Source organism: Hypanus sabinus, chromosome 12, assembly GCF_030144855.1.
Source record: "Hypanus sabinus isolate sHypSab1 chromosome 12, sHypSab1.hap1, whole genome shotgun sequence".
Lineage (NCBI taxonomy): Eukaryota > Metazoa > Chordata > Chondrichthyes > Myliobatiformes > Dasyatidae > Hypanus > Hypanus sabinus.
Genome location: NC_082717.1, coordinates 21,968,694 through 21,995,077, shown reverse-complemented (window position 1 = coordinate 21,995,077; position 26,384 = coordinate 21,968,694). Strand labels below are relative to the sequence as shown.

The window sequence follows — 26,384 nt, the reverse complement described above, 5'->3', positions numbered from 1 at the left end:
GGAGGCTTAAAAGTGAGGCTGAAGTTTTCGAATAAAGTTTTTTCCTTCGACTGCAGTTACCGACTCCGTGTCGTAATTTTAGCGCTGCGTGTAGCACACCGCTACAATGTACCATTTTCTCGACACAAAAATAACCTGTACTAATCTTATGCTCAGTTTTCTCAACAGTTCCACCATGTGGCCGATCTCTGTATTTACACTTGAAGCAAGTTGAGAAAAGCATACAATTGTATGATCACAGGATTTTCAGATATCATGTGATAATGTGCTTTACACCTCAGGGAAACCACAAGCATTATAGATGACAATCACAATGAAACGCCTAATTCTTCAAATAGAAAATTTCAAAATTTTATTATATATAAATTGGAACACAAAACAAAGCAATTTGGTGTAACCAAACCTTGTTTATTGTTATTCTGTCATCTATTTGATGACATTTTCAGTCTCTTCTAGTTATCAGTGTTATTCACTCACACATACTGTGTGAAAAGAAGTTAGTTGCTTTGCACAAATCTGTTGATGCCATATTCTTCACTGTATAATTTTACTTAAGATTAATCTTTGTTTAAAAATTTAATGTTAATAGGTCAACTCAACCTCTCCAAGAAAGCTGTTCTAATTGTAGGATGTGGAGGGCTGGGCTGTCCCGCTGCGCAATACCTGGCAGCTGCAGGCATTGGTAAGATCATTGTCAATTTTGTTTCCTTTGGCCCCTTTTTCTCCAAAAGACTTTGCTGAAGATGTCTTAAAGGAAATTGACACAGGTTTCCTTTATTTTGTACTCAGGATAAATAATGCTTATGTATACTTGATTTCCTGACTAATTGGCTGAGGCAAGTGAAGCTCTGCAGAGACCAGACTAGAGTTTCAGGTTTTTTTTTAACCACACCTATTAATAATTTTAAACACATGAGATTCTGCTGGAAGTGCAGAGCAGCACACACAAAATGCTGAATGAACTCAGCAGGTCAGGCAGCATCTGTGGAGAGGAATAAATAGTTGGTGTTTCAAGGTGAGACCCAGGGTGCCCTTCATAGGTACTCCATAGTTCCTCCAGCATTGTGATATTAATAATTTGTTGTTGCACGCACAAGTTCAGGATGAATAGTTTAGTTGTAAGATATAGTATATTGTATGGGTGGAGAAAGAAAGATAAGAAACCACATGGATTAAATGAGAGCGAAACTGTGGTGTATCGAATTACCTGTGGGAAAGAACATTTCATTCTGTTATAGATGAACTAAGAAGTTCAATCAATGGTGGAAAAATAGGAGCAATGATGAGTAGAACACTTTACATGTTGCTTGGTATATTTCTTGTCAATCCAATTATTGTCATAAAATTGCAGGCAATGTTTTTTTCTTCCTGCTCTCCATCACTAATTATGCTCTTTCCCAAGGGCTTCCTCGGAGTTTTTTTAAAACCTATAAATGTACTTTCAACAGTGTCACCTGAAACCACATAACAGTCCATGTGATGCTCAATGACAGCCAGCTTTACCTCACCCTTGCCTTTCCGGTCCTCTCAGCTGTCAGTAAATTGTCTGATATCCATTATTGGATGAGCAGAAATTTATCCAACTCAAAACTCTTTACCTTCAGTCTGTGTCACAGTCTATATTTTCTAGGCACTGACTCCATTCTTCTGCTGGTAACTCTCTAAAATTGACAGAATGTTGAAATGTTTTGGTGTAATGCTGAGTTACTGACTAGTTTTCAATGCCATCAATAAGACCATCTATTTCTATCTCTTGACTCTGCCACTAATTGCCTTCTGATACTCTAAAGGCTAATTTATACTTGTGTGACGCATCAATGCCGTAGGTAACGCGTACCTACACCGTACCCTATGCTGTAGGGTAACATGCATCTCTCCAGAAAAGTTACTCCCGCATCGTGGCGATGCAGACCACAACTGTAATTGGTCCGCTTGGTAGCATTGCATTTCGATTTGCTTCTTCTCCGCCATGTCTGTAGGCTGTGCGTACACCGATGCAAAATAGATGAACCAAATCGTCAAATCTACCTGCCAACATGCGAAAATGTTTGAAATGCATTTCCTTATCCATGTCTCTCACAAAGAAACTTAACACAGTGGCATAGAAACCCTACCGTCAACTAGCGTTTTGGCACACACCAATGCATGCTCGCTATGGCGCAGACCAACGCAGAAGTGAAAACCAGGGTTATGGCATGGGCAGCAGCGTAGCCCATACGCACAAGTATAAATCAGCCTTTAGTTATTTCAACTGGCACTTGAGTAGCTTCCCTTGTAGTAGCTGAATAGTTTCTCCTGTGTCTGCATTCCATGGAGGATGACCATTTGAATTATGAATTGCAGACTATTTTAATAAATAGGAGTATATTACCTGAGTTGTCATAATGTCTCTTAATAAATTATTCTCTTTTGTTTTGCTGACTGCAACAAAAACAAGCAGTTTTATAACATGCTCAAAACTCTGGTGCTGTGGGGTTAATTCAGAGTGGATTTCACATTCTGTCTCACAGAGAAACATCTGTGTATTCGTAGTTTTTCCGAAGTAGTAAATAGTTTATTTCAACAGTGGCAACAGCACCTCTAAGACCTTGTAAAGTTCTACGGAAACCAATAATAGGCTGACTCTTACTTTCCAATATTGGTTCTGTAAAAAGCTAACTTGTTCAGCAGCATATTTTAATAAATCAGTGTTATAGGGGACAAGATCTAAAGATCTGTGGGAATGTTTAGTGATATTTGAATGTCGATTTAGGTCGATTGGGACTTCTTGATTATGATGATGTGGAGCTCAGTAACCTACAGAGACAGGTTCTCCATGCCGAGGATAAGGTGGGCATGTCAAAAGCATTGTCTGCGGCAACTGCAATAAATCGGTATGTGAAGTTCTTTAAATTTGTTGTTTTTCTTTGAGAGTACCAAAGAAAGAGGTTTTTCTTGAGTGCAGTACAATCTCGTTAAGACGTCTCAGTGGATTTATGTTGTAGTGGTTTCCTCATGTCAGTCATGTCAGTAATTAAATGAGCATACAGTCTAGATTATCAATCTTAACAGACGTCAGTGGAGCAACTTTAGAATTGAAGTGTGTCCACCAATATAGCCAAAAACAACATCGCTTTTCATGAGTTCTTTCTATTGATCTGCAGTAATTGCTGTTATTACCTGGATTTTATTATGAAAAAAAAATTCAAGTCTAAGGGAAAAGAATAGGGAAATAGTCTGTGGATTCCTTTCAAAGAGATAACACAGTGGTATGAACTGAATGACTGACTTTGCTGTAATGATAAACTGATTTTGTGAATTAATTAAAGATGTAACTTTAAAATACTAAAATTGTGAGTCCTTAATTTGCAATGATTTGGTATTAATTAACATGGAATAAATTGTATTTAAAAATAATCTCTTCCAAACATATTTATGCTGACAAGTCTGGAAAGTTTTTGTGCATGATTTCCAAAGCAGGTGTCCAGGATGTGATAATTTAGTTCCATCTTATCAGACTGATTTCTAACTTAGAACTTGCTCTATGTTCAGATATATTGTAATAAAAATTATGGACTTTGAAATATTAAATGGATCTGCTTTAAAATCAAGCCCCTGACTTGAGGGACTTCCACCTGTTTCTTTGCCAGTTTTCCCCGACTCCTCTTTCATTTAGTGTTGACGACTTACTGTTTGAGAATTCTGTGGCTACTAATCATGCTTACTTGAGGTGTGCTTTTGGAAATGCTTGTCCTGGTTTAATGAACAATGGTATTCCTTTATGTGTCCTGAGGTGAATCTTCTCACTTTTCTCTTAAGGAGACAAATATTCTCTGACCAGATTATCCAGTTTCCCAATTTAAAAACTGGATTATCTGCTTATCTGACAGAATATAAAGACTTTTCAATTGCAGCTTTTCAAATATTTGCCTGTGAAAGTGAGATTCCATTTGAGACATTTTCTTATTTAAGGCCCATTGCTTAACTTCACATATTCATCATTCTATGCTTTGTATCAATTTTGTATACATCCTTCCAAACCCCTTTGATGCTAAGAAATTGAAAATTGCAAGTATTACAAATATATTTTTTTCTTATTTACATCAAGTGTTCAGCACCCAACTCTTTACTCATGTAAAATAATATTATGGCCAGGGATTTTGATTGATTTAACTGAAAATTTATTATTTGTGATTCATGTGCTCCTTTTATCATGGTAGAGCCCATAATTCTCTGTAATTTCCACCCTCTCCAATGGGATCCCACCACCAAGCACATCATTCTCTCTGCCCCACACTTTCCACTTTCTGCAGGGATCACTTCTTACATGACTCCCTTGTCCATTTGTCCCTCCCCACTGATTTTTCTCCTGGTACTTGTCTTTGCAAGCGGAACAAATGTCAAACCTGGCCCTAACCTCCTCCTTCACAACCTTTCAGGGCTGCAGGCAGTCCTTCCGGGTGAGTCAACACCTCATCAGTGAGGCTGCTGCGGGTCATCTAGTCTATCCGGTGTTCCCAGTACAGCCTCCTGTATATTGGGGAGACCCGACATAGATTGACAGACTGCTTCGCCGAGCACCTAGGCTCGCTTGCCAGAAAAAGCTATCTCCCAGTGACGACCCATTTCAATTCTACTTCCCATTCTGACACATCTGTCTTTGGCTTCCTCTGCTGCTATGATGAGGTGACACTCGGGTTGGAGGAGCAGCAACTAGTGTTCCGTCTGGGGAGCCTCCAACCAGATGGCATAAACATTGATTTCTTGAACTTCTTGTAATTGCCCCCATCCCTCTCCTTCACAGTTCCCGTTTCCCTCTCTTGCCTTATCTCCTTTACTGCCCAACACCTCTCCCTGGTGCTCTGCCCCCTTCCCTTTCTTCCATGGTCTTTTACCCTCTCCAATGAGATTCCCTCTTCTCCAGCCTTTTATCTCTTTCACCAACCATCTTCCCAGCTCTTTACTTCACCCCTGCCCCTCTCCTGATTTAACCTATCAACTACTAACTTGTACTTCTTCCTTCCCTACCCTACCTTCTTCATCTGACTTCTCATCCATTTTCCCAATCCCAATGCAGGCCTGAACTGTCGACTGTTTACTCTTTTCCATAGATGTTGCTTGGTCTTGTGAGTTCCTCCAGCAAGTTTTGACAGATGTCAGGTCAATAACTTTATTTTTAATCAACACGTTTTAACTTGAAACTCTTCTTGGTCTGCAGGTTAAATTCAAATGTTGAATGTCTGCCGTATCACTTCCAGTTGAATTTCAAGAACGCAAGTCAGCTAATTCGACAATATCCTTTTTGTGTTTTATTTAGTGACTAACAGTTGAACTATCTTTTGATCAACTACATTTTTCTTAACTAATTTTATGTATGATATTGTAGTAGATTGTTCTGACAATGTTCCAACGCGATATCTTGTCAATGATGCCTGTGTTCTGAATGGGAAGCCACTTGTATCAGCCAGTGCTCTCAGAATGGAGGGGCAGGTAAAATATTGAGATACCTCATCAATAAATTTCTCCACTGTAAACCTGTATAAGTTCTCAAGTCACTTCAGTCAAATTCGACAGTGAATACCAGAGATAAATTATAAAAAGAGATTTTGATTGAGGAATCAAATCATTTTATGTAAGGTTGTATCTGCAAACTAACCTTCAGTGTAAGAGAGAATTGTTTTGAATATGAGGTTGTATTTGAGATGTTTAGAAGATTGTGTTTTGTGTTCATCTGTCATTGCCTTGAAATTCAGACAATTTAGAGAACACCAGATATTAGTGATGTAGTTAGATGAGAAGTGCTTGTCATCTGGGAAATAATCCCTTCTTGATGTAGCAGTGAGAGGAAAAAAATACAAAATCTATGAAATCAGTTGCACAGTTTGCCTTTTCAAGGGTTGACGTGACCTATGGTAGCCCTTCCAGTATGCAATCGCTACCTTTGAGTCATAAAGTCATACAGCCTAGATACAGGCCCTTTAGCTTTACTACTATTGCAAGTCGTCCAGAATTTAATGGCTGCCTGGAATTCCTACAGAAACAGTTGCTAAGAGAGCCATGTAATTACATATTTGGAGTGAAACTCTATCATTTTCTCTTTACTTAGACCATAACGTGTAGGAGCAGAATTAAGCCATTTGGCCCATCGAGTCTGATCCACCATTTCAACATGGCTGATCCAATTTTCCTCCCAGCCCCAATCTCCTGCCTTCTCCCCGTATACCTTCATGTCCTGACCAATCAAGAATCGGTCAGCCTCTGCCTTAAATATACATAAAGACTTGACCTCCACAGCTGCCTGCGGCAAAGAATTCCACAGATTCGCCATTCTCCAGCTAAAGAAATTTCTTCTCATCTCCTTTCTTTGATGACGCCCCTCCATTCTGAGGCTGTGTCCTCTGGTCTTAGACTCTCTACCCATAGGAAACATCCTCTCCACATCCACTCTATCAAAGCCCATCACCATTTGATAGGTTTCAATGAGATCAACTCTTAATCTTCTGAATTCCAGTGAATACAGGCCCAGAGCAATCAGATGCCTTCATATGACAAGCCATTCAATCCTGGAATAATTTTCGTGAATGACCTTTCAACCCTTTCCAGTTTCAAGACATCCTTTCTAAGATAAGGGTCCCAAACTTGCTCACAACACTCTAAGTGAGGCCTCACCAATGCGTTATAAAGTTTCAACATTACATCCTTGCTTTTATATTCTAGTCCTCTTGAAATGAATGCTAACACTGTATTTGCCTTCCTCACCAGATTCGACCTGCAAATTAACCTTTAGGGAATCCTTCACAAGGACTCCCAAGTCCCCTTCCACCTCAGTTTTTTTTGTATTTTCTCTCCATTTAGAAAACAGTCAACTATTTCATTTCTTCTACCAAATTGCATGACCATACACATCCTGACACTATTCCGCCTGCTATTTCTTTGCATAGTTCTCCTAATCTGTCCTAGTCCTGTAACATCTCTATTTCCTCAAAACTACCTGCCTCCTATCTTCATAGCGTCTGTAAAATTTGCAAAAAAGCCATCAATTCCGTCAATCAAATCATTGACATTTAACGTTAAAAAGACCGAACACAGACCCCGGTGGGACATCACTAGTCACTGACAGCCTGTCAGAAAAAGCTCCCTTTATTTCCACCCACCCTTTGCTTCCTGCCAATCAGCCACTGCTTGATCCATGCTAGAGTGTTGTTAACCAGCCTTATGCATGGCACCTTGTCAAAGGCCTTCTGAAAATCCAAGTACACAACATCAAATGATTTTCCTTTGTCTATCCTGACTGATATTTCTTCAAAGAATTCCAACAGATTTGTCAGGCAAGATTTTGCCATGAGGAAACTATGCTGATTACCGGCTATTTTATCATGTGCCTCTGAGTACTCTGAGATCTCATCCTTAATAATATACCTCACAAAACATCTTCCCAACCACTGAGGTCAGATTAACAGCCTTTAGCCTCCTTTCCATTGCCTCTCTCTTTAAAGAGTGAAGTGACATTTGCATTTTTCCAGTGTTCTGGAACCATTGCAGAATCTAGTGATTCTTGAAAGATCATTACTAAAGGCTCCACGATCCCTTCAGCCACCTCATTCAGATCTCTGGGGTGTATACCGTCAGGTCCAGGTGACTTATCTACCTTTAGATATTTCAGTTTCCCAAGAACCTTCTCTGTAGTTATGGTAACTTTACGCACTTCATGCCCCCGACACCTGGAATGTCCACCAGACTGCTAGTGTCTTCCCCAGTGAAGACGGATGCGAAATACTGATTCAGTTCATCTGCTATTTCATTGTCCCCCATTACTATCTCTCCAGCAGCATTTTCCAGTGGTCCGATTATCTACTCTCGCCTCCCTTTTACACTTTATGTATCTGAAAAACTTTTGGAATCCTGTTTAATATTATTGGCTAGCTTACTTTCGTATTCCATCTTTACCTTCTTAATCACTTGGAAGATATAATGGCTTTGTGAAATGGAGACACCTCTTTCTCCCTTATTTGGGGGGGGGGTGCGAGAGAGAGAGAGAGAGAGAGAGAGAGAGAAAGCAGGTGGTATGCCAAATACCAGGTGAACGAGTAGTCTTTGGGGTTCTGCAAGTCTCTGTCTTTGCTGTTGCTTTACCGCACGGTTGAGTGCTGTTTTTTACCTGGTGGTTGGGGGGGTTATTGCTTTGCCTCTGCTTACGTGAGGGAGGGAAGGAAGCTTGGGGGGGGGGGGCTTTGGGGTTCTAACATTTAACTATCATTCATTCTTTGGGGACACTTCTATTTTTGTGGATGGTTGTGAAGAAGAAGCATTTCAGGATATATATTGTATACATTTCTCTGACATTAAATGTACTTCCGAAACCTTTGAAATCTAACTGCCTAATAAAAAATATCTGGAGCGTTTTTCCCAGCTGAGAGAGATCTTAGTGTTGATCTGGATGCAAAGCTGCCTGGACAAGCTGCTGCACCAATTTTATATTCGGCACAATTCTCCAACTATATTAGGCAAGGTAGAGGTTCAAGAGGCTAAAACTCATGTCTCATAACAAGATTCATTGAATGATTCTGAGAATTTATACCTCTGAACTATTTTGTTCTCTGAAAATGGGTTAAGCTATTCAGCATTGATAAGCACTATACTGTGGAATATCTGTTTCATTTACTGAACTGACTTAACCCTTTGTATGTTAGTCTATTTTGTATGCAAATGACTATATTTTTCCTTGTGTTAAAGTGGTAAATAAAAAAAATTCTGTAGTGCATTCCTCAGTGGTATGAGTCAGTTAGTAAGTTGCAAAAGAAGCAGAGTGGCACTCTTCCACATTGTATTTGAAAAAGAAATCAAGAAATAGATCAATTTAAAGGGATTCCTAATTTTTATTGTTGTTCTCTTAGTGCATGTTTACAACTAACATGCAATAAAACTGCTAAGTATTTCCTTAGAATTGCACTGCCTATGCTGTTTACCGATGATGGAAACATAGAAACATAGAAAATAGGTGCAGGAGTAGGCCATTCGGCCCTTCAAGCCTGCACCGCCATTCAGTATGATCATGGCTGATCATCCAACTCAGAACCCTGTGCCTGCTTTCTCTCCATACCCCCGATCCCTTTAGCCACAAGGGCCATATCTAACTTCCTCTTAAATATAGCCAATGAACCGGCCTCAACTGTTTCCTGTGGCAGAGAATTCCACAGATTCACCCTCTTTGTGAAGAAGTTTTTCCGCATCTCGGTCCATTATCCTTAAACTGTGACCCCTCGTTCTGTACTTCCCCAACATCGGAAACAATCTTCCTGCATCTAGCCTGTCCAATCCCTTTAGAATTTTATACGTTTCAATAAGATCCCCCCTCAATCTTCTAAATTCCAGTGAGTATAAGCCTAGTCGATCCAGTCTTTCTTCATATGATCTTGAGTCATTACAAAGAACTTCATGCTACTATTGTGGGAGTAAGCATTTCTTAATTAGTTTTAAATGGGTTAAGGGAGACATTTCCAATGCTGGAAGGGTCAATAAAAGGTGGAGTTAGATTTGATCTAATTGCAGAAGAGCAATTTAATTAATTTATTTTATTTAGAGATACTGTGCAGATCAGGCCCTTCCAGTCCAATGAACCATGCGGCCGAGCAACCCATCTATTTAACACTGGCCTAAACACAGGACAATTTACAATGAGCAATTAACCTACTAACTGGTACATCTTTGGATGTGGGAAGAAGCTGTTTCACCTGGAGGCAACCCACATGTTCACAAGAACATATAAGCTCCTTACGGACGGTGCTGGAATTTAACTCTGAACCCCAACCCCTGCGCTGTAACAGCATCATATACTAACGGCTATGCCACTGTGGCACCAACTGATGGTGACATGAGGGAATTTCCTTTTACATATTTAGTCTTATAAAATGTTTTGTCTGAAGCAGATAAACTGTAACTATCATTTGGGAAATGTGTTAACTATTTGAAAGGAAAACAATTATTACCAGGTTATGGAAAAAGCAAAGGAGGGTGAACAATTGGATATTTCAAAGTGGCAGGCAAGCGGCCTTTCTCTGTTGTATCATTCTGATCTGGAATATAGAATTTAATCACAGTGTTATAAGTGTCATTTTAAGTGCATGTTTTTTTTTTCCCTTAAGGAGAGAGCCAGTGGATGTAGGTAACTATGAAAATGGACAAGGGAGAGCCAGTGGATGTAGTGTACCTGGACTTCCAGAAAGCTTTTGATAAAATCCCACATAGGAGATTAGTGGGCAAAATTAGGGCACATGGTATTGGGGGCAGAATACTGACATGGATTGAAAATTGGCTGGCTGACAGGGAACAAAGAGTAGCGATTAACGGGTCCCTTTCCGAATGGCAGGCTGTGACCAGTGGGGTACCGCAAGGTTCGGTGCTGGGACCGCAGCTGTTTACAATATACATTAATGATTTAGATGAAGGGATTAAAAGTAACATTAGCAAATTTGCTGATGACACAAAGCTGGGTGCAGTGTGAAATGTCAGGAGGATGTTATGAGAATGCAGGGTGACTTGGACAGGGCAAATGTATGGCAGATGCAGTTTAATGTGGATAAATGTGAGGTTATCCACTTTGGTGGCAAGAACAGGAAGGCAGATTATTTATCTAAATGAAGTCGTTAGGAAAAGGGGAAGTGCAACGAGATCTAGGTGTTCTTGTACATTAGTCAATGTAAGCAAGCATGCAGGTACAGCAGGCAGTGAAGAAAGCTAATGGCATGCTGGCCTTTATAACAAGAGGAATTGAGTATAGGAGTAAAGAGGTCCTTCTGCAGCTGTACAGGGCCCTGGTGAGACCCCACCTGGAGTATTGTGTGCAGTTTTGGTCTCCAAATTTGAGGAAGGACATTCTTGCTATTGAGGGAGTGCAGCGTAGGTTCACAAGGTTAATTCCCGGAATGGCGGGACTGTCATATGTTGAAAGATTGGAGCGACTGGGCTTGTATACACTGGAATTTAGAAGGATGAGAGGGGATCTGATTGAAACATATAAGATTATTAAGGGATTGGACACACTGGAGGCAGGAAGCATGTTCTCGCTGATGGGTGAGTCCAGAGCTAGAGGCCACAGTTTAAGAATAAGGGGTAGGGCATTTAGAACAGGGATGTGGAAAAACATTTTCACCCAGAGAGTGGTGGATATGTGGAATGCTCTGCCCCAGAAGGCAGTGGAGGCCAAGTCTCTGGATGCATTCAAGAGAGAGTTAGATAGAGCTCTTATAGATCGCGGGGTCAAGGGATATGGGGAGAGGGCTGGAACGGGGTACTGATTGTGTATGTTCAGCCATGATCACAGTGAATGGCGGTGCTGGCTAGAAGGGCCGAATGGCCTACTCCTGCACCTACTGTCTATTGACACTACTGACTGTGTTGACATTTAGTATTAGAAATGAGAGAGTGATTTTTTTTGCTGAGGAATCATTTGATAACTTTGGCTGGCTGAGAGATTCTGTTTTCTGTTTTTAAATATGGCTTTCATGACCTTCAGAGCAGATAGGACATTCATTTAAAAAATTCCATGTAATTTGACTAAAGAAGAACAGTTAAAATTTTGTAGTAGTGATTTTGCAGTAGTGCCAAATCTCAAGGATCCATTATTGAGTTACATGTTTGTTAACAACTGGACAGTCTCCAGTTCTTTCTGAGAGAAACCAAGAACCTGTTAAAACAGAAAGTGAGGTGCAGAGCAATCTTGGAAACTGATACAGAACACCACCTTGAAGGAAATGTGTGGGAAAAGTGACGATACTGTCTATTGGCTGTGTGTCGTCGTCTTCGTCTGAACCCTTAGTGCCTAGGTGGCACATGGGGCCTCAATTGGTAGTGGGTATGGTGGGATTAAAAATGCTAATTCTTTTTATCTTTTGCAAAGATGTTTTAAACTATATTTTTGGTTTGCTTCTCAGCTCACTGTGTATAATTACAATGGTGGACCTTGCTATAGATGTCTCTTTCCAAAACCTCCTCCAGCAGAGACAGTGACCAATTGTTCAGATGGAGGAGTGTTGGGTGTAGGTGAGTCTTTTATTAACAGTTGATTTAAACTACATAAATTTAATGTTATGTATTCAAAATCATTCCTTGATTTTGCATCTGACTGGAGGAAAATAAAAAAAAATCCTGTAGCATGTATAGAAATGTTATGTACTATGTAGAAATAATAAGCACTATATATATAGTACTATGAAAGTCTTGCCTGTATTACTTTCTATGATGAGCTGAAAGTTTTCCAGAAGTATCCTTAATATCTGTTTGCAGAAAAGCAAGGTGTTTTTCCTTGTTATCAGCTTGAATGAAACATATCCAATCTCACAGTAACTTTAAATTCCTCATCCCCTTATCTTGCTGATGCCTTTAATGATGCAGGTTAGAATTTTAAAGTTAGATTTTTAGGTTCTTCTTTTAAGGTTATGCATCTCTAGAAAATTTAAGCTGATCTTTATAGTTTGGGTTGGAATAATTTTGTTGTCTTCTCTAGGACAGATACCTTTACATCTTGTGATACTGAAAGACTATTTTGATATTTTAGATGAGATATCATCAATAGTGTACAAATCATTGATTAGAAGGATCCCTTTTTGTTCTAGTCATTCCTATTGCCCAACTCCCATTCTCAGACAACACACAGAATTTAAGTTTCCATCATCTAATTTAAACTCTCGGCTCTCCTTTCATGTTCTCTTTTCTTTCTGCGTAAAATGTGTCAAATACAATCCCTGAATACTTAGTCTTTTTGTATGTGACAACGATTAAGGGGGGAAAAGTCAATCACACTGCACTGGCCAATGATAAGTTCTAGTCTTTGTTAAATTCCTTTATTTTATTTATTTTTATTTAAGAGAGAGAGAGTGCAGAGTAGGCTGTTCTGGCCCTTTAAGTCATGATTCAACACTAGCCTAATCATGGGACAATTTACAATGACAATTAGCCTACTTTGGATTGTGGGAGGAAACCAGAATTAGCACATGCGTTCCACCTGGAATGTACAGAGTCCTTACAGAGGACACGGGAATTGAATTCTGCACTCTGATGCCCTGAGATATCATAGCATTGTGTTAACTGTTACACTACTGTGGCCCTCCAGATAAAGAGGGTGAACAGTGCAAATTCACCAGACTGGTTCTTGGCGTGATAATGTATCATGTGCACGGTTGAATAGATTTCTAATACATTTTGTAAAATCTTCAGATTTTCGAAAAATAAGAATTTACCTCTTTGAAAATACAAATACCTAAAGGGCTTAACAGAGTAGATGTGGAGAAGGTGTTTCTCCTGGTTGAAGAACTTAGAATTGGGGCGAGTCAAAATGAGCGGTAGACCATTTTGGACTGAAATACAGAGAAGTTCTTTCAGTTGAAGGATGCTAGGATTTGTTTAAAAATTCTCTCTTGGAAGGTTGTTAAACATTGCTCAGTGTGACACACTTTGAGTTTTTGCTCTAAATAAGAAGCCACCTCTATCATCAAATCCAAGTTTAAAAAGTTAAAATAAATTTATTATCAGATACATACATGTCACCATGTACAACCCTGAGAATTGTTTACTTGCAGTATTCTCAGTAAATCCAAGAAACACAGTAGAAGACCACTTCCAACAGGGTGGACAAATGACCAGTGTGCAAAAGACAACAAACTGCAAATACAGAAGAACCAATGAGGACTGGCTTGTGGACCTCCAGTTTCCTTCTCCTAAAGTCAACAACTTGCTGATGTTGAATGAGTGATTGTTGTTGTGGCACCGTTCAGCCAGACGTTCTCCCTCCTTGTACTGATTCATCACAACCTTTGATTCAGCCAAAAATAGCGGTGTCATCAGCAAACTTAAATATGGCATTGAAGCTGTGTTTAGCCTCCTAGTCATAAGTATAAAGTAAGAAGAGCAGGAGACTAAGCACATAGCTTGTGTTACATCTGTGCTGACGGAGATTGTGGAAGAAATGTTGCCAATCTGAACTGACAGGGGTCTGCAAGTGAGGAAATTGAGGATCCAATTGCATAAGGAGGTATTGAGGCCAAGGTCTTGAAACTTATTGATTAGTTTTGAGTGGATAATAGTATTCAGTGCTGAGCTGCAATCGATAAAGAGCATCCTGATGTATGTACCTTTGCTGTCCAGGTGTTCCAAGGTTGAATGAAGAGCGAATGAAATGGCATCTGCTGTGGACCTGTTGTGCCAGTAGGTAAATTAGGTTGGATCCAAGTCACTTCTCAGGCAGAAGTTGATATGTTTTATCACCAACCTCTCAATACATTTCATAACAGTAGATGTCAGTGCTATTGGGTGATAGTGATTGAGGCAGGTTACCACACTGTTCCTAGGCAACAGTGTAATTGAAACCTACTTGAACCTTGTGGGTACTCAGACTGCCAGAGTAAGGGATGAAGGATATCAGTGAACTCTCCAGCCAGTTGATCAGCACAGGTCTTTGGTACTCTGACAGGTTCTGCATCCGGGCCAGATGTCTTCCAGGTGTTCACCTTCCTAAAGGATGCTCTCACGAGGGCCTCAAAGTCTAAAATCACAGTCATAGGGGGCTGTGGCAGTTCATGATAGTTCCTCCTTGTTTTGTCTGTCAAAGCGAGAACAGAGTAGGCATTGAGCTCATCTGGAAGCAAAGTCTTGTTGTTATCTATGCCACTTTGTTTCACCTTGTAAGAGGTAATAGCATTCAAGCTCTTCCACAGCTGTCAAGCATTCTTCAGCTGATTTGTTTAGTCTGGAATTTCCACTTGGCCTGTGAGATTGCTTTCTAGTGATTGTCCCTGGACCTCTTGTATCTTTCTTGGTCGCCAGACCTGAATGCTACTGATCTAACCCTCAGCAGGTTGCAGATCTCATGTTTCATCCAGGGCTTCTGGTTGGGGAAAACTGAATGATTTTTGTGGGGCTACACTGGTCTACGACTGTTTTTTATAAAGAATGTGACAACCATGGTGAATTCATTCAGATCTGAGTCTTTGGAGAAGGCTCAGTCCTCTGTCTCAAAGCAAAACCCTAGCTGCCCCTCTGCCTCCTGTATCTATCTCTTTGTTGTTCTTATCAAGCAGAAAAATGATAAGAAGTTCAATGCGTACTGACTTTTAGTACAGTATGTATACTTCACATTCCATTAGGTCTACTTAACATACACAGAAACCAGCAGATCACCATAACAAATGCAATGCTAAGTCAGTATATGCTGTTCTTTTAGCAATAGGATTAATCAGCAAAGTGTGACTTGTATATCCAGTGCAGCCTACCTTCCATACAAGACTTAATATTTTATAATTGTCTTCTTGTTCTCATCAGAGTAAATTTTTTTCTGGGCTTTGTTAACTAAGAACAGTTTTGTGCATTCATGCATAGCAGTATTGTCAATAGTATTTTCCTTGATTTAAGTATCATCAGATCAGCGACCAAGATAGTAGAATCTCATGCCTTTAATGAATAGGTCGATTTAGGAAGATAATTGCACCCGCCTCACAGTAATGTATTATAAGACCATCAGAGATAGGAGCCTAATTAGGTCTTCTGGCTGATTCAATCATGGCTGATCCTTTTTTTTTCTCCTCATCAACTCCAGTTCCTGGCCTTCTCCCTGTAACCTTGGATGCCATGTCTAATCAAGAACTATCAATTTCTGGCTTAAATACACTCAATGAGCTGGCCTCTACAGCTACATGTTGCAACAAATACCACAAATTCAAAACCCATTGACTAAAGAAATTTCTCTGCATCTCTGTTTCAAAAGAGCACCCCTCTATCCTGAGGCTGTGCCCTCTTGTCCTAGACTCTCCCACCATGGAAACATCCTTTCCACATCTACTCTGTCTAGGCCTTTCAACATTCGAAAGGTTTCGATGAGACCCCCCTCATTCTTCTGAATTCAGCGAGTACAGACCCAGAGCCATCAAACGTTCCTCGTATGATAACCCTTTCATTCCTGGAATCATCCTTGTGAACCTCCTCTGGACCCTGTCCAAAGTCAGCACATCTTTTCTAAGATGAGGGGCCCAAAACTGCTCACAAAACTCAAGGTGAGGCCTCACCAGTGCCTTTAAAGCCTCCGCATCACATCCTTGCTCTTGTATTCTAGACCTCTTGAACTTAATGCTAACATGGCATTTGCTTTCCTCGCCACCAACTCAACCTGCAAGTTAACCTTCAGGGTATTCTGCACAAGGACTCCCAAGTCCCTCTACATCTCATGGACTTTCTCCCTGTTTAGAAAATAGTCTGCACATTTATTTCTACTACCAAAGTGTATGACCATGCATTTTCCAACATTGTATTTCATTTGCTACTTTCTTGTCCATTCTCCTAATCTATTTAAGTCCTTCTGCATCCTACCTGTTTCCTCAACACTACCTGCCCTTCCACCAATCTTTGTATCATCTGCAAACTTGGCAATAAAGCCAATTATTCCATATTATAATTCATTTATATACAGCATAAAAAGAAATGTTCCCAACACCGACCCCTGCAGAATCCCATGATTCACTGGCAGCCTTTTATCCTTTTATTCCCACCTGCTGCCTCCTACCAATCAGCCAATGCTCTGACCATGTTAGTAACTTTACTGTGATACCACGGGCTGTCAACTTGATAAGCAGCCTCATGTATGGCACCTTGTCAAAGGCCTTCTGAAAGTCCAAATATACTGCTACTCCTTTATCTATTCTACTTGTAATCTCTGTTACAAACTATAACATTTTAGAAACAAATCAGCAGCAGAGATCTCACACGGTCCTGTTTTAATATTAAAATCACTATTAGTATCTACTTATGATATAATAACTTAACCAAGATAAATAGAAGTTAACAGTGTTATATACGTGTGTTAGTTACAGCTCCCAAATTATCGAGCTTGGGGGAACGAGGCTTAGAGTCTTGAGATGGTAAAGTAGGAAAGTTCAGTCAGCCATGGAATAAATGATGGGAGAGAGGCCTTTGTAATCCACGTTGTAATGGAGAGAGAAAGTAAGTATGAAGTATTCCACAGGTTCCATGCTGGTAAAATGGGATAACAGTCGCCGTAGATCAAGTCTGTTGTGTCATTCCAAATCCACATATGAATTGTCACAGGAATATTGTCTTCGAGTGGTTACCACACAACATACCCAGGCAAGGGTTAACACACAAGTGGTCCCACAGGATATTCCAAAATCCACTCCTATGGATTATACGAAGTGACAGTCACTTTTCTGTAATGCTCTGCGTGCCAATGGTCAACCCACCCTTGTGGGCACAGGAGAGTTCCAAACCTCAGCTGCGACAAGCTGAAGCTACTGGCTTCCTCAGTCTCTCCCTCTCTTCCTCTCCCTCCCTCCCCTCCTTCTCTGTGATTAAGACCACAATTAGCAGTGTCAGCCTGTGACTGATGTCATAGTCCTGCCTCACTCAGGCGCTCTTAAGGAAACAGTCTCAGTAAACGACCGTGGGCTTGTAACACCTCAAAGAAAGAGTTGTTTCGCATCTTGCAAAATGGCAATTTAGTGAGACAATATCTGAGTTTCTTACCTACCATGCCTATTGTACATTGACTTGTCTTTTAAATATGTGTGCCTGTATTTGATAGACTTGGGTTTTACCAGGAGGCTGACCCTCATCTGGATGAGTACAGTTTCAAAATACTTACAAAATTAAACTCCAAGGCATCCATCCTCTATCTTGAATGTTAGCATCCTTTACCACTTCTGAAATGTGACTGCGGATTGCTGTACTGTGCCTTGTGCAAGATGTTAGAAATTTATCATGTAGGAATTTGTCAAGGCTTCAACCTCACCCTCCAAATGGATGGTCTCTTTCACTGCAAAAATAGAAACACCATTTCCCATCAAAACCCACACATACCATTCTTAACTGGTATTCTTTCATGTTTACTGTGTTAATCTGTAATTTCTTACATAATTCCATCTTCATATGTGGATTACACAGGTCAAGAATATAACTCGCCACAGCCTATCAAATTTTCAAGTGCATAATGTGAAAGTACTCCAATGTAGGAGGTGTTTTCCTTCAGCCGGCACATCAGCTTTTGAACTCTGAGCAAAGGATAAAAGATCCCAAGAAGCAGTTTTGAAGAGTGGAGAAATTATTAGCAATGCTCTGTTCAATATGTCTCCTTTGACTCGAATCACCAAAATATTATCTGGTCATTTTCACGTTGATGACCGAGTTTTTGTGAAATTTGATGACCAATTTGGTTATCAAGTTTCATATATGTACTTCAACGATACCTTATCAGCAGTAAACAATTTAGATCTCTGAATACATTGTAAAGAACCATGTACACTCAGTGGCCACATTATTAGGTACAGGGGTGGAACCCTGTGTGGCCTTCTGCTGTTGTGGCCCATCCACTGCAAGGTTTTGCATTCAGAGATGCTCCTTTGCACACCACTGTTGTAATACATGGTTATGAGTTACTGCCTTCATGTCGGCTGAAACCAGTCTGGTCATTTTTCTCTGACCTGTCATTAATGAGGTGCTTTAGTCCTCAGAACTGCCACCCACTGGATGTTTTTTTTGTTATATCACATTATTCTCTATAAACTCTAGAGACTGTTAGGTGTGAAAATCCCAGGAAATCAGTAATTTCTGAGATATTCAAACCACCCCATCTAGCACCAACAGTCATTCCATGGTCAAAGTCACTTAGATCACATTTCTTCTCTATTTTGTTGCTTAGTCTGAACAACAACTGAACCTCTTGACTATGTTTGAATATATTTATGTATTGAGGTGTTATCATATGATTGGCTGATTAGTCGGTTGCATTTAACAAGCAGGAGTACAGGTGTCCCCAGTAAAATGGCTACTGAGTGTATATGTGAATCTCTCTTCTTCTAGGAATAATTAAGTGTAAACTTACTTTTTCTTTTTCAGTGCCTGGAATTCTGGGATGTATTCAGGCCCTGGAGGTTTTGAAGATTGCATCAGGAATAGGACGTATCTTTTTATATTATTATTTATCTTTTTGATTTTATTATTGAGAAACTTGAACCAAATGTTAGCTGCCCAGTTGCAAGTCAAAGTATTTCTGTACATTGGGAGACTCAAGTAAATGACAGCTGGTAAACTGAAAATGCTGATAGTAGTCTTGATGGATTGCAAATAAATTTTAATTGAGTTTGAAGATTTAGTATCGTAAGTTAAATTGCAGTGAGAATACAAGAGCGACAGGAGGATGTGCTTGGACAATGCTGTCACAACGTGGCAGTTATCAGCTTTTGGCGGTCACTCTGGTTTGCTTTGGTAATTTGTTTATTATTGCCATATGAATTGAGGTGCAGTGAAATGCTTTGATGCATGCTATCTAGACAGATTATTGAGTACGTCACTACATCGAGGCAGTACAGAGGGAAAAACAATGACAGAATGGCAGAATCCTTAAAGGCTAGATGTATAGTGGGATGTTGGACTCCTGGTCCATAGCTCCCTGAAAGTGCTGCACAACTCAATAAGATGGCAAAAGATCTCTATGGCATGCTTGTCTTTATTCGTTGAAGCACTGAGTTCAAGAGTAGCTTTGTAACATTCTGCTGAGAATACTGCATGCAGCTCTGGTTACCCTGTTATGGGAAGGATATGGAAGCCACGGAGAGTGTGCAGAAGAGATTTGCCAAGATGCTGCCTGAATCAGAGGCTAGGTGATGTCGGGAGAGGTTGGTCAAACCAGGGTTGCTTTCTCTGGAGTCACGGAGGCCTGATAGCAGTATATCAAATTGTGAGGGCGTTGGTAGAGTAGAGAGCCAGTATTTTTCCCTGGGTCGAAATGCATGTAAAGTGAGAGGATTGTGGCATTTTTTAATCTCACAGAGTGCTGGGTGCCTGGAATATGTTGCCAGGGGTCATGATGGAGACATTTAAAAGGTTCTGGCTATGCAAGGTATGAACTATGTGCAGGCAAAAGGGATTAGGCGCATTAGCTTAATTAGTTTGGCACTGCATCATGGACCAAAATCCTGTTCTTGTGCTGTAGGATATTGTATGACAGTTACAGAGATACTGCAGTACAGATAGTTAGATGAGGTATAAGGGCCATAATAGGACCATAAAACAGGAGCAGAATTAGACCATTTGGCCCATTGAGTCTGCTCTACTATTCCATCGTGGCTTATTTGTTATCTCTCTCAACCCCATTCTCTTGCCTTCTCCCTGTAATATTTGACACCCCAACTAACCAGAACCCAACAATCTCCACTTTAAATATACCCTGTGACTTGGTCTCCACAGTCATCCGCAGCAATGAATTCCACAGGTTCACTGTCCTCTGGCTGAAGAAATGCCTTCTCATCTCTGTTCTTAAGGGATGTCCTTCAATTCTGAGGCTGTGCCCTCTTCTTAGATTTCTCCACTGCAGGGAACATCCTCTCCGTCCACTCAGCCTTTCAATATTCGATAATGAGGTAGATTGAGAGATCAGGGGTTTTTTACAGAAGGTCCATTAAAGTGCTTAAAACACTAATACTTTGAGAAGGAGGATTTAACAACTTGCTGATTTTTGTTTCTTAAATTTGTCACTTTTTCCTATTCTCTTTCCAGATCTAATAATTTTTTTAAAAAAAGCTGTCAATCATTATCTTGTTACATTTATGTCAAGTCTTTGGAATTGCGATAACAGCAAAATATTACAGATGTAAGAAAAATCATGAAAAAGAAACTAAGTTATAGAAGTACTCTTGACAGATCAGGCAGTACTGTACTGGTAGAGCCAAGAACATAATAGATCTTTCAATTGCGAGGCTTGAATGACGACAAGAAAGTATAATTCTTTAACAGCAACATTTTTATAATCTCTCATTTCTCCCGATTCATTGCTGCCATATAAACATAATCATTAACCATGTTACCAATTGGCCATTAATGCAAATCGTCCTGTATTTTTTATAGGTTAATTAATAAATGCAGAAAGATGAGATAAAATCAAGTAAGGCATAAAGGCTAATGAAAAATGCAAGTTCTGCCTCTGATCTTTGAAAGATATAAATTTCTACAACAATTGAGGTATGCAGTATTTTAAAGTGGTTAGCATAGAGAACCCATGATTTCCCTGAGAATGCAGGAAGTCTATGGGTGAATACACTTTGAAAATCTTTCAGTTCCACATGCTGAGGTCTATTGAGTTAAAATTTATGCTTTGTATTTCTCTACTTTTATACCCTCTTGGGCACAGCCATTGTCTGGCTAAGTGGTTCGGATGCATTGCGAGCCAAATCTATACTCTGCAGATCTCAACTAGCAGCAACTGTGCATGGTACTGTTCTTGTGTGTGGATTTGATTAAAATGAAAGATGTTAATGCTAAGGAAGAGAATGCCTTCAAAATTGATAAGCTGTAGGTTAAGAATAGCATATCACGCAGTGAGGCTTTCATCATACAATCGTGTACTTTTAGCAGCCACCCCAGAATATCTGAGCCAGATGGTGTATTGATGTAAAATTATACTAAGCTTTGTGATAGTGATCTTTGTTCACTAGTATTGAACTAGAGTGAAATGGCTTGGACAAACCATATCTAGAGTGAAAGGAAATGTCCTCGCTTGTTACCCACAATGATAAAATCCTCTTTTGAGGACAAAAGATTCCCCAGCAGATAAGACTTGATCTCATAAGAGCACGAGTGAATTGCTAAATCAAAATGCTTTCCTGTTTAAAAAGCTGAGAGATGTATTTGATCAGGCACCAGCTGCTTGCACAGCTGGAGCATTTCATTAGCAACGCTAACCCACTTCCTGTCACAGAAATAAGTTTTCCTGCTATGGTCCTTAATGATAACCTCTTCAGCATCGTACAGCCAACAGATGTTGGTATTTGATGCTCTGGAATCTCGATTTCGCACCATTAAGCTTCGACAAAAACAGCCGACATGTGCAGTATGCAGTGAGAATCCAGCAGTGAAGGATTTGATCGATTATGAGATATTCTGTGGCTCAGCAGCAACCGATCAGGTCAAGAACACTGCTTTGTTAGATCATAGAACTGAGTTTAAAAACAGAAGAAAAAACATTGACTGCAGAAAGGCTCTTTGCCAGAATTGTGGTTTGTTTAATAATAAGTTCGCCTGAAGATGTCAGGAGTAGGAGAGTGGTGAATGCATGGGATGGGCAGCCAGCGACAGTGGTGGAGGTGGAAACCATAGGGTCTTTTAAGAGACTCCTGGGTAGGTACATGGAGCTTAGAAAAATAGAGGGCTGTGGGTAAAGCCTAGGTAGTTGTAAGGTTGGGACATGTTCGGCACAGCTTTGTGGGCCAAAAGGCCTGTATTGTGCTGTAAGTTTTCTGTGGTTTTATGAAGTGTGATTGGCATATTAATTAGAAAAGATTCTGGTATACACAAAGAAAGAGAAGCAGATTGGTATTTACTGTGGAGGGAAAGTTTGGGGCCCTTGGCATGGGCAGCGATGCTTATTATAGTGGGCAGTTTCTCCACTTCCATGTAAAGGCAGCTTGAGAGTGGGTGGTGGTGACTGAAAAGCAGACACGTGGACAGAACAAAGAAACATAAAATTCTGAAAAGGGAAGCAGGGGTAGAACTATTTAATGGTGACATCCATCTGGATGTATCAGGAATGGGGCAACAGGAACTATTAACTCTGAAAGCTGGCGTGGGGTAAGTTGGTTCGTACCTTAATTCTCAGATAGATAAGAGATGGGAGCGGGCGTAGCTGAAGTCTCTCCCAACTACAGGAGAAGGAAATCTTCAGTTTATACTGAGAGTTAAAGGTGATATTGCCCCAACAGATGTGATGGAGATAAAGTAAGGATGACTTTGGGCACCTTTATCCTAAAGCACTGGGATAAGATACTGGGTCCAGTTCACTGTTACAGCTCAGGTAATACACTCTGTAGATTAGGGTGCAACCAAGCCCAGTTTTCATTGTTTCTTTTAATATGCTGTTAATGATTAAGTTGTATTCCCTTATAGATAGCTGAGATTAATGGTCATCACTTCATAATTTCTACTTAAGATATCTAATTGCTGTTCATTATTCTGATGTCTAATTCTCTCCCATCATTTATGCATTGTGATTTTAGTGTAGGAAGCTTAATTTGTTAACTGGAGAACAGAGAATAACCGTACAGGTAAGCTGCTTTCTACTTACTTTCATAACAAGGGTAAATTTTGCTTTATGTACACTTCACTTGAAGTGTAATGGCTCTGTTGGATGCATTTTATATGCCTGAAAATTGAGTGTATTTGTATTGTTGTACAGAGCAATGGTGTAGTTTGTAAATCCAAATTATTCTCAAGACTCTTAAGTTTCTTAGAATGCTAACCCTGTTATAATTTTCTTCTCCATAACTTTAGGAATATAAACGTCATTTGGATGAAGATATTCCTCATGTTTTGGTGGATGTTCGTCCACAGGTGGAGGTTGACATATGCCATCTACCTAACTCTATTTGTATCCTTCAGTTTGTTTTTCATTTTGATGGTTAGTACACTGGAGAGAGAGAATGAGCATAATTTTGTAAGCATATCTGGATCCACTGCATTCATTCTGTATTAAAAGAGGCGGTGCTGAGTATTTTCAGTACTGAGTCCCAATAATTCAAATCCTGGAATGAACTAAGTGGCTGTGTGGGAGCAGGAGGAGGTTGGAAGTGGTAAAAAGGTGATTGGACATAAGGAGCTTTGAGTGGTGAAGGTGGTGTTGGAAGGCTAATGGTAAGTTTGTGGCTTGTTTTAGGTGGAAAGCTTATGGGTTAGTATATGGAGTCAGGATGTCTGAATGACAACAGCTGAGGAAAAGATCATATGACATAGGAGCAGAATTAGGCCATTCAGCTCATTGAATCTGCTCTGCTGTTTCATCATGCTCATCCATTTCCTCTTAACCCCATTCTCCCGCCTTCTCCCTTTGCACACTCTGACTAATCAAGAACCTATCAACCTCCACCTTAAATGCATCCACTGGCCTGGCTTCCACAGCCACCTGTACTTCTATTTTGAGAGTGGTTCTAGACTCACCCACCCAAGGAAACATCCTCTTCCCATCCACTCTATCTAGGCCTTTCAACATTCGATAGGATTCAATCAGATCCTCCCCCCCCACCCCCCCAGCCACCACCATCATTCTTCTAAATTCCAGCGAGTACCTGCCCAGAGCCTTCAACTGCTGCTCGTATGATAACCCTTGCATTCCTGGAAGCCTCTTCGTAAACCTCCTCTGAACTCTCTCCAATGTAATAAGGGGCCCAAAGCTGCTCACAGTGCTCCATTTGAGGCCTCACCAGGGTCTTTTCCAGCCTCAGTATTACGTCCTTGCTTTGTTATTCTAGTCCTCTTGAAATGAATGCTGATGTTGCATTCACCTTCCTCACTGCAAAATTAACCTACAAATTAAGCTTTAGGGAATCCTGCACAAGGACTTCCTCATGATTTACCCTAGTGAGGTTTCATTATAGTGGTACACTCTGGAGACCTAATTATTCTAGGTCATTTGCAGGTTAGTAAGATGTCATTTTCTGACCCATGTAAACCTGCAAGTGTCCGGTCAAAATGTCCTGGAAATGTTTCTCATCACATCCTACTCCATGTTGAGTACGTTTTCATTTGAAGGTTATAAACTCATTTCTGCAGACCTAATTCTGAGGCCAGAGTGTTCTCTCTTCGTCATTTTTTTTTCTCTAGTTTCTGTTGAAAGTAGATATATACATGGGAGAGGAAAAACTGAAAAAAGGAAAAGAAGATCGATTTAATTTGGATTTCATTTCTATAATTCCTTCCAAAACTTTGCTCTCTAGCAGTACTTTTAGACATTTCTCAGACTGCTGATTTAAATGATTAAATAAAATATCCTTTCAGTTTTAAATCTCTGTATTCTGTTTCATCCTGTTATTGCTACTCACATTAATTCTATTTGACAATTTTATATTGCAAATGAGGCTAATTTAAAAAAATTCTGTCTGATGTTAGGTATTTTAAGACTTGGGAAACTGTTATTTGTTGGGACAGCAATGCTGTTGTGAACAAGAGATTAGTTATGAGAATTCAATAATTGATGTAATCCATTTTATAAAAGATTCGTTTGATTGTACAGGTTAATGCAATTGAAAATAAACAAAAATAGAAGTAGTTATACAGCAGCATAATGTGCATTTTTGCAACTTTCATGTTTTAAAATATAGATATTCCTTTGATCTTGCAGTGATTCTTCAGCTAGTTTTCCAGTAATGCTTGCTATCATAACCAAACATCTTGCAAGCATTCTAATCTTGAAGAAAGAATTTACTTGATCTTGAAACACTAGTTTAACTCAGGACTTCAAGTGATGTCAAACAAAGAGTGTGAAGCAATATCAACTTCTAATTCAATATTTATTGCTACTTTCAGTAGCAGATTAAAGAGAACGGGACAGTGTACATCTTTGCCGTCTCAAATACTGATCAAACTCATTTCTTCTATTTACGAATCCATTTGAAAAGGAGTTGTCATGGCTGTTTTCTTTCAGTCTGACAAGTTTCACAGGAATACCAAACACTACTTGCCATATGTTGTCAAAAGTATACTTAAGATTTATGAAGTTGCTGGATGTTCTTTTTTTGTGAAATGTGTCTTAACATAAACTATTGTACTTCATCTGGGCACAAAAGCAACACAATCATCGTGTATTGTAAATTCTTCTCCTTTGCAGTGTCTAAGAAAATGCTTTACTGCTGTACTCAGCTGATTCCTTTTTATTTGCTGAATTTACTCTTGTTTCTTTTGATTGAAGTTTGGTATTATTGCTTTTCCCTGTTGTCATGTACTTGTTTCTCAAATTTCTTTTGAGAGCTTTTGCTTTACTTTCACAATTGTTTCTCATCTACTTGGATTAGCTAAGCGAGCAGTCCTATTGTTTTACAAGCTATTAATATAAATATTTGCCTTATCTTCTAGCAAGTAACTTAAAACCTGGTTAAGCCATCATGTTCAGTGTATGGGGTCTGTCTTCTACCTATCTGAGATATTTTCAGGAGCACTGCATATGCAGGGCTTTTAGCATTGTCAAAGATCTCTCCCATCTGTCCCACAATCTCTTTGGAACTACCCCCCCCCCCCCCCCCACTTCACCATCAGGCTGGAAGTACTGTAGCATTGGAACAAGGACTGTCAGGATGGGAAAAAGCTTCTTTCCCAGGTTGTGAGAGGCCACTACCCAGGCCTCATCATGTACAGAGTCCTAGTAGCATTATACTGTTTACTTTTTAACTTGTGTCATAAATGCATCTGATGGTAAATGTCAATCTTCCTTTTTTTATTATTTGTTAATTTATTTGTGGTATTATTACCCTGTGTATGTGAGTTATGTATTGTGTTGTTCACTTAGTCCAGAGGTATGTTGTTTTATTTGGCAGTATACATACATACAGTGTAATGACAATAAAGTTGACCTTAGTTCGGGCATTGAAACT

The 26,384-nt window shown here is 39.8% G+C and overlaps 1 protein-coding gene across 1 annotated transcript in view; it reads left to right on the top strand.

The window, feature by feature from the left end:
• mocs3 (molybdenum cofactor synthesis 3) overlaps positions 1–26,384 on the top strand; it is a 41,638-nt gene that overhangs the window by 6,387 nt on the left and 8,867 nt on the right. Inside the window, exons 3-11 of the mRNA XM_059985655.1 lie at positions 590–682; positions 2,753–2,873; positions 5,198–5,272; positions 5,352–5,469; positions 11,910–12,018; positions 18,871–18,933; positions 21,771–21,934; positions 23,022–23,069; positions 23,296–23,392. Of these exons, the coding sequence (XP_059841638.1) occupies positions 590–682; positions 2,753–2,873; positions 5,198–5,272; positions 5,352–5,469; positions 11,910–12,018; positions 18,871–18,933; positions 21,771–21,934; positions 23,022–23,069; positions 23,296–23,392 (888 nt within the window). The remainder of the gene's footprint in view (positions 1–589; positions 683–2,752; positions 2,874–5,197; positions 5,273–5,351; positions 5,470–11,909; positions 12,019–18,870; positions 18,934–21,770; positions 21,935–23,021; positions 23,070–23,295; positions 23,393–26,384) is intronic.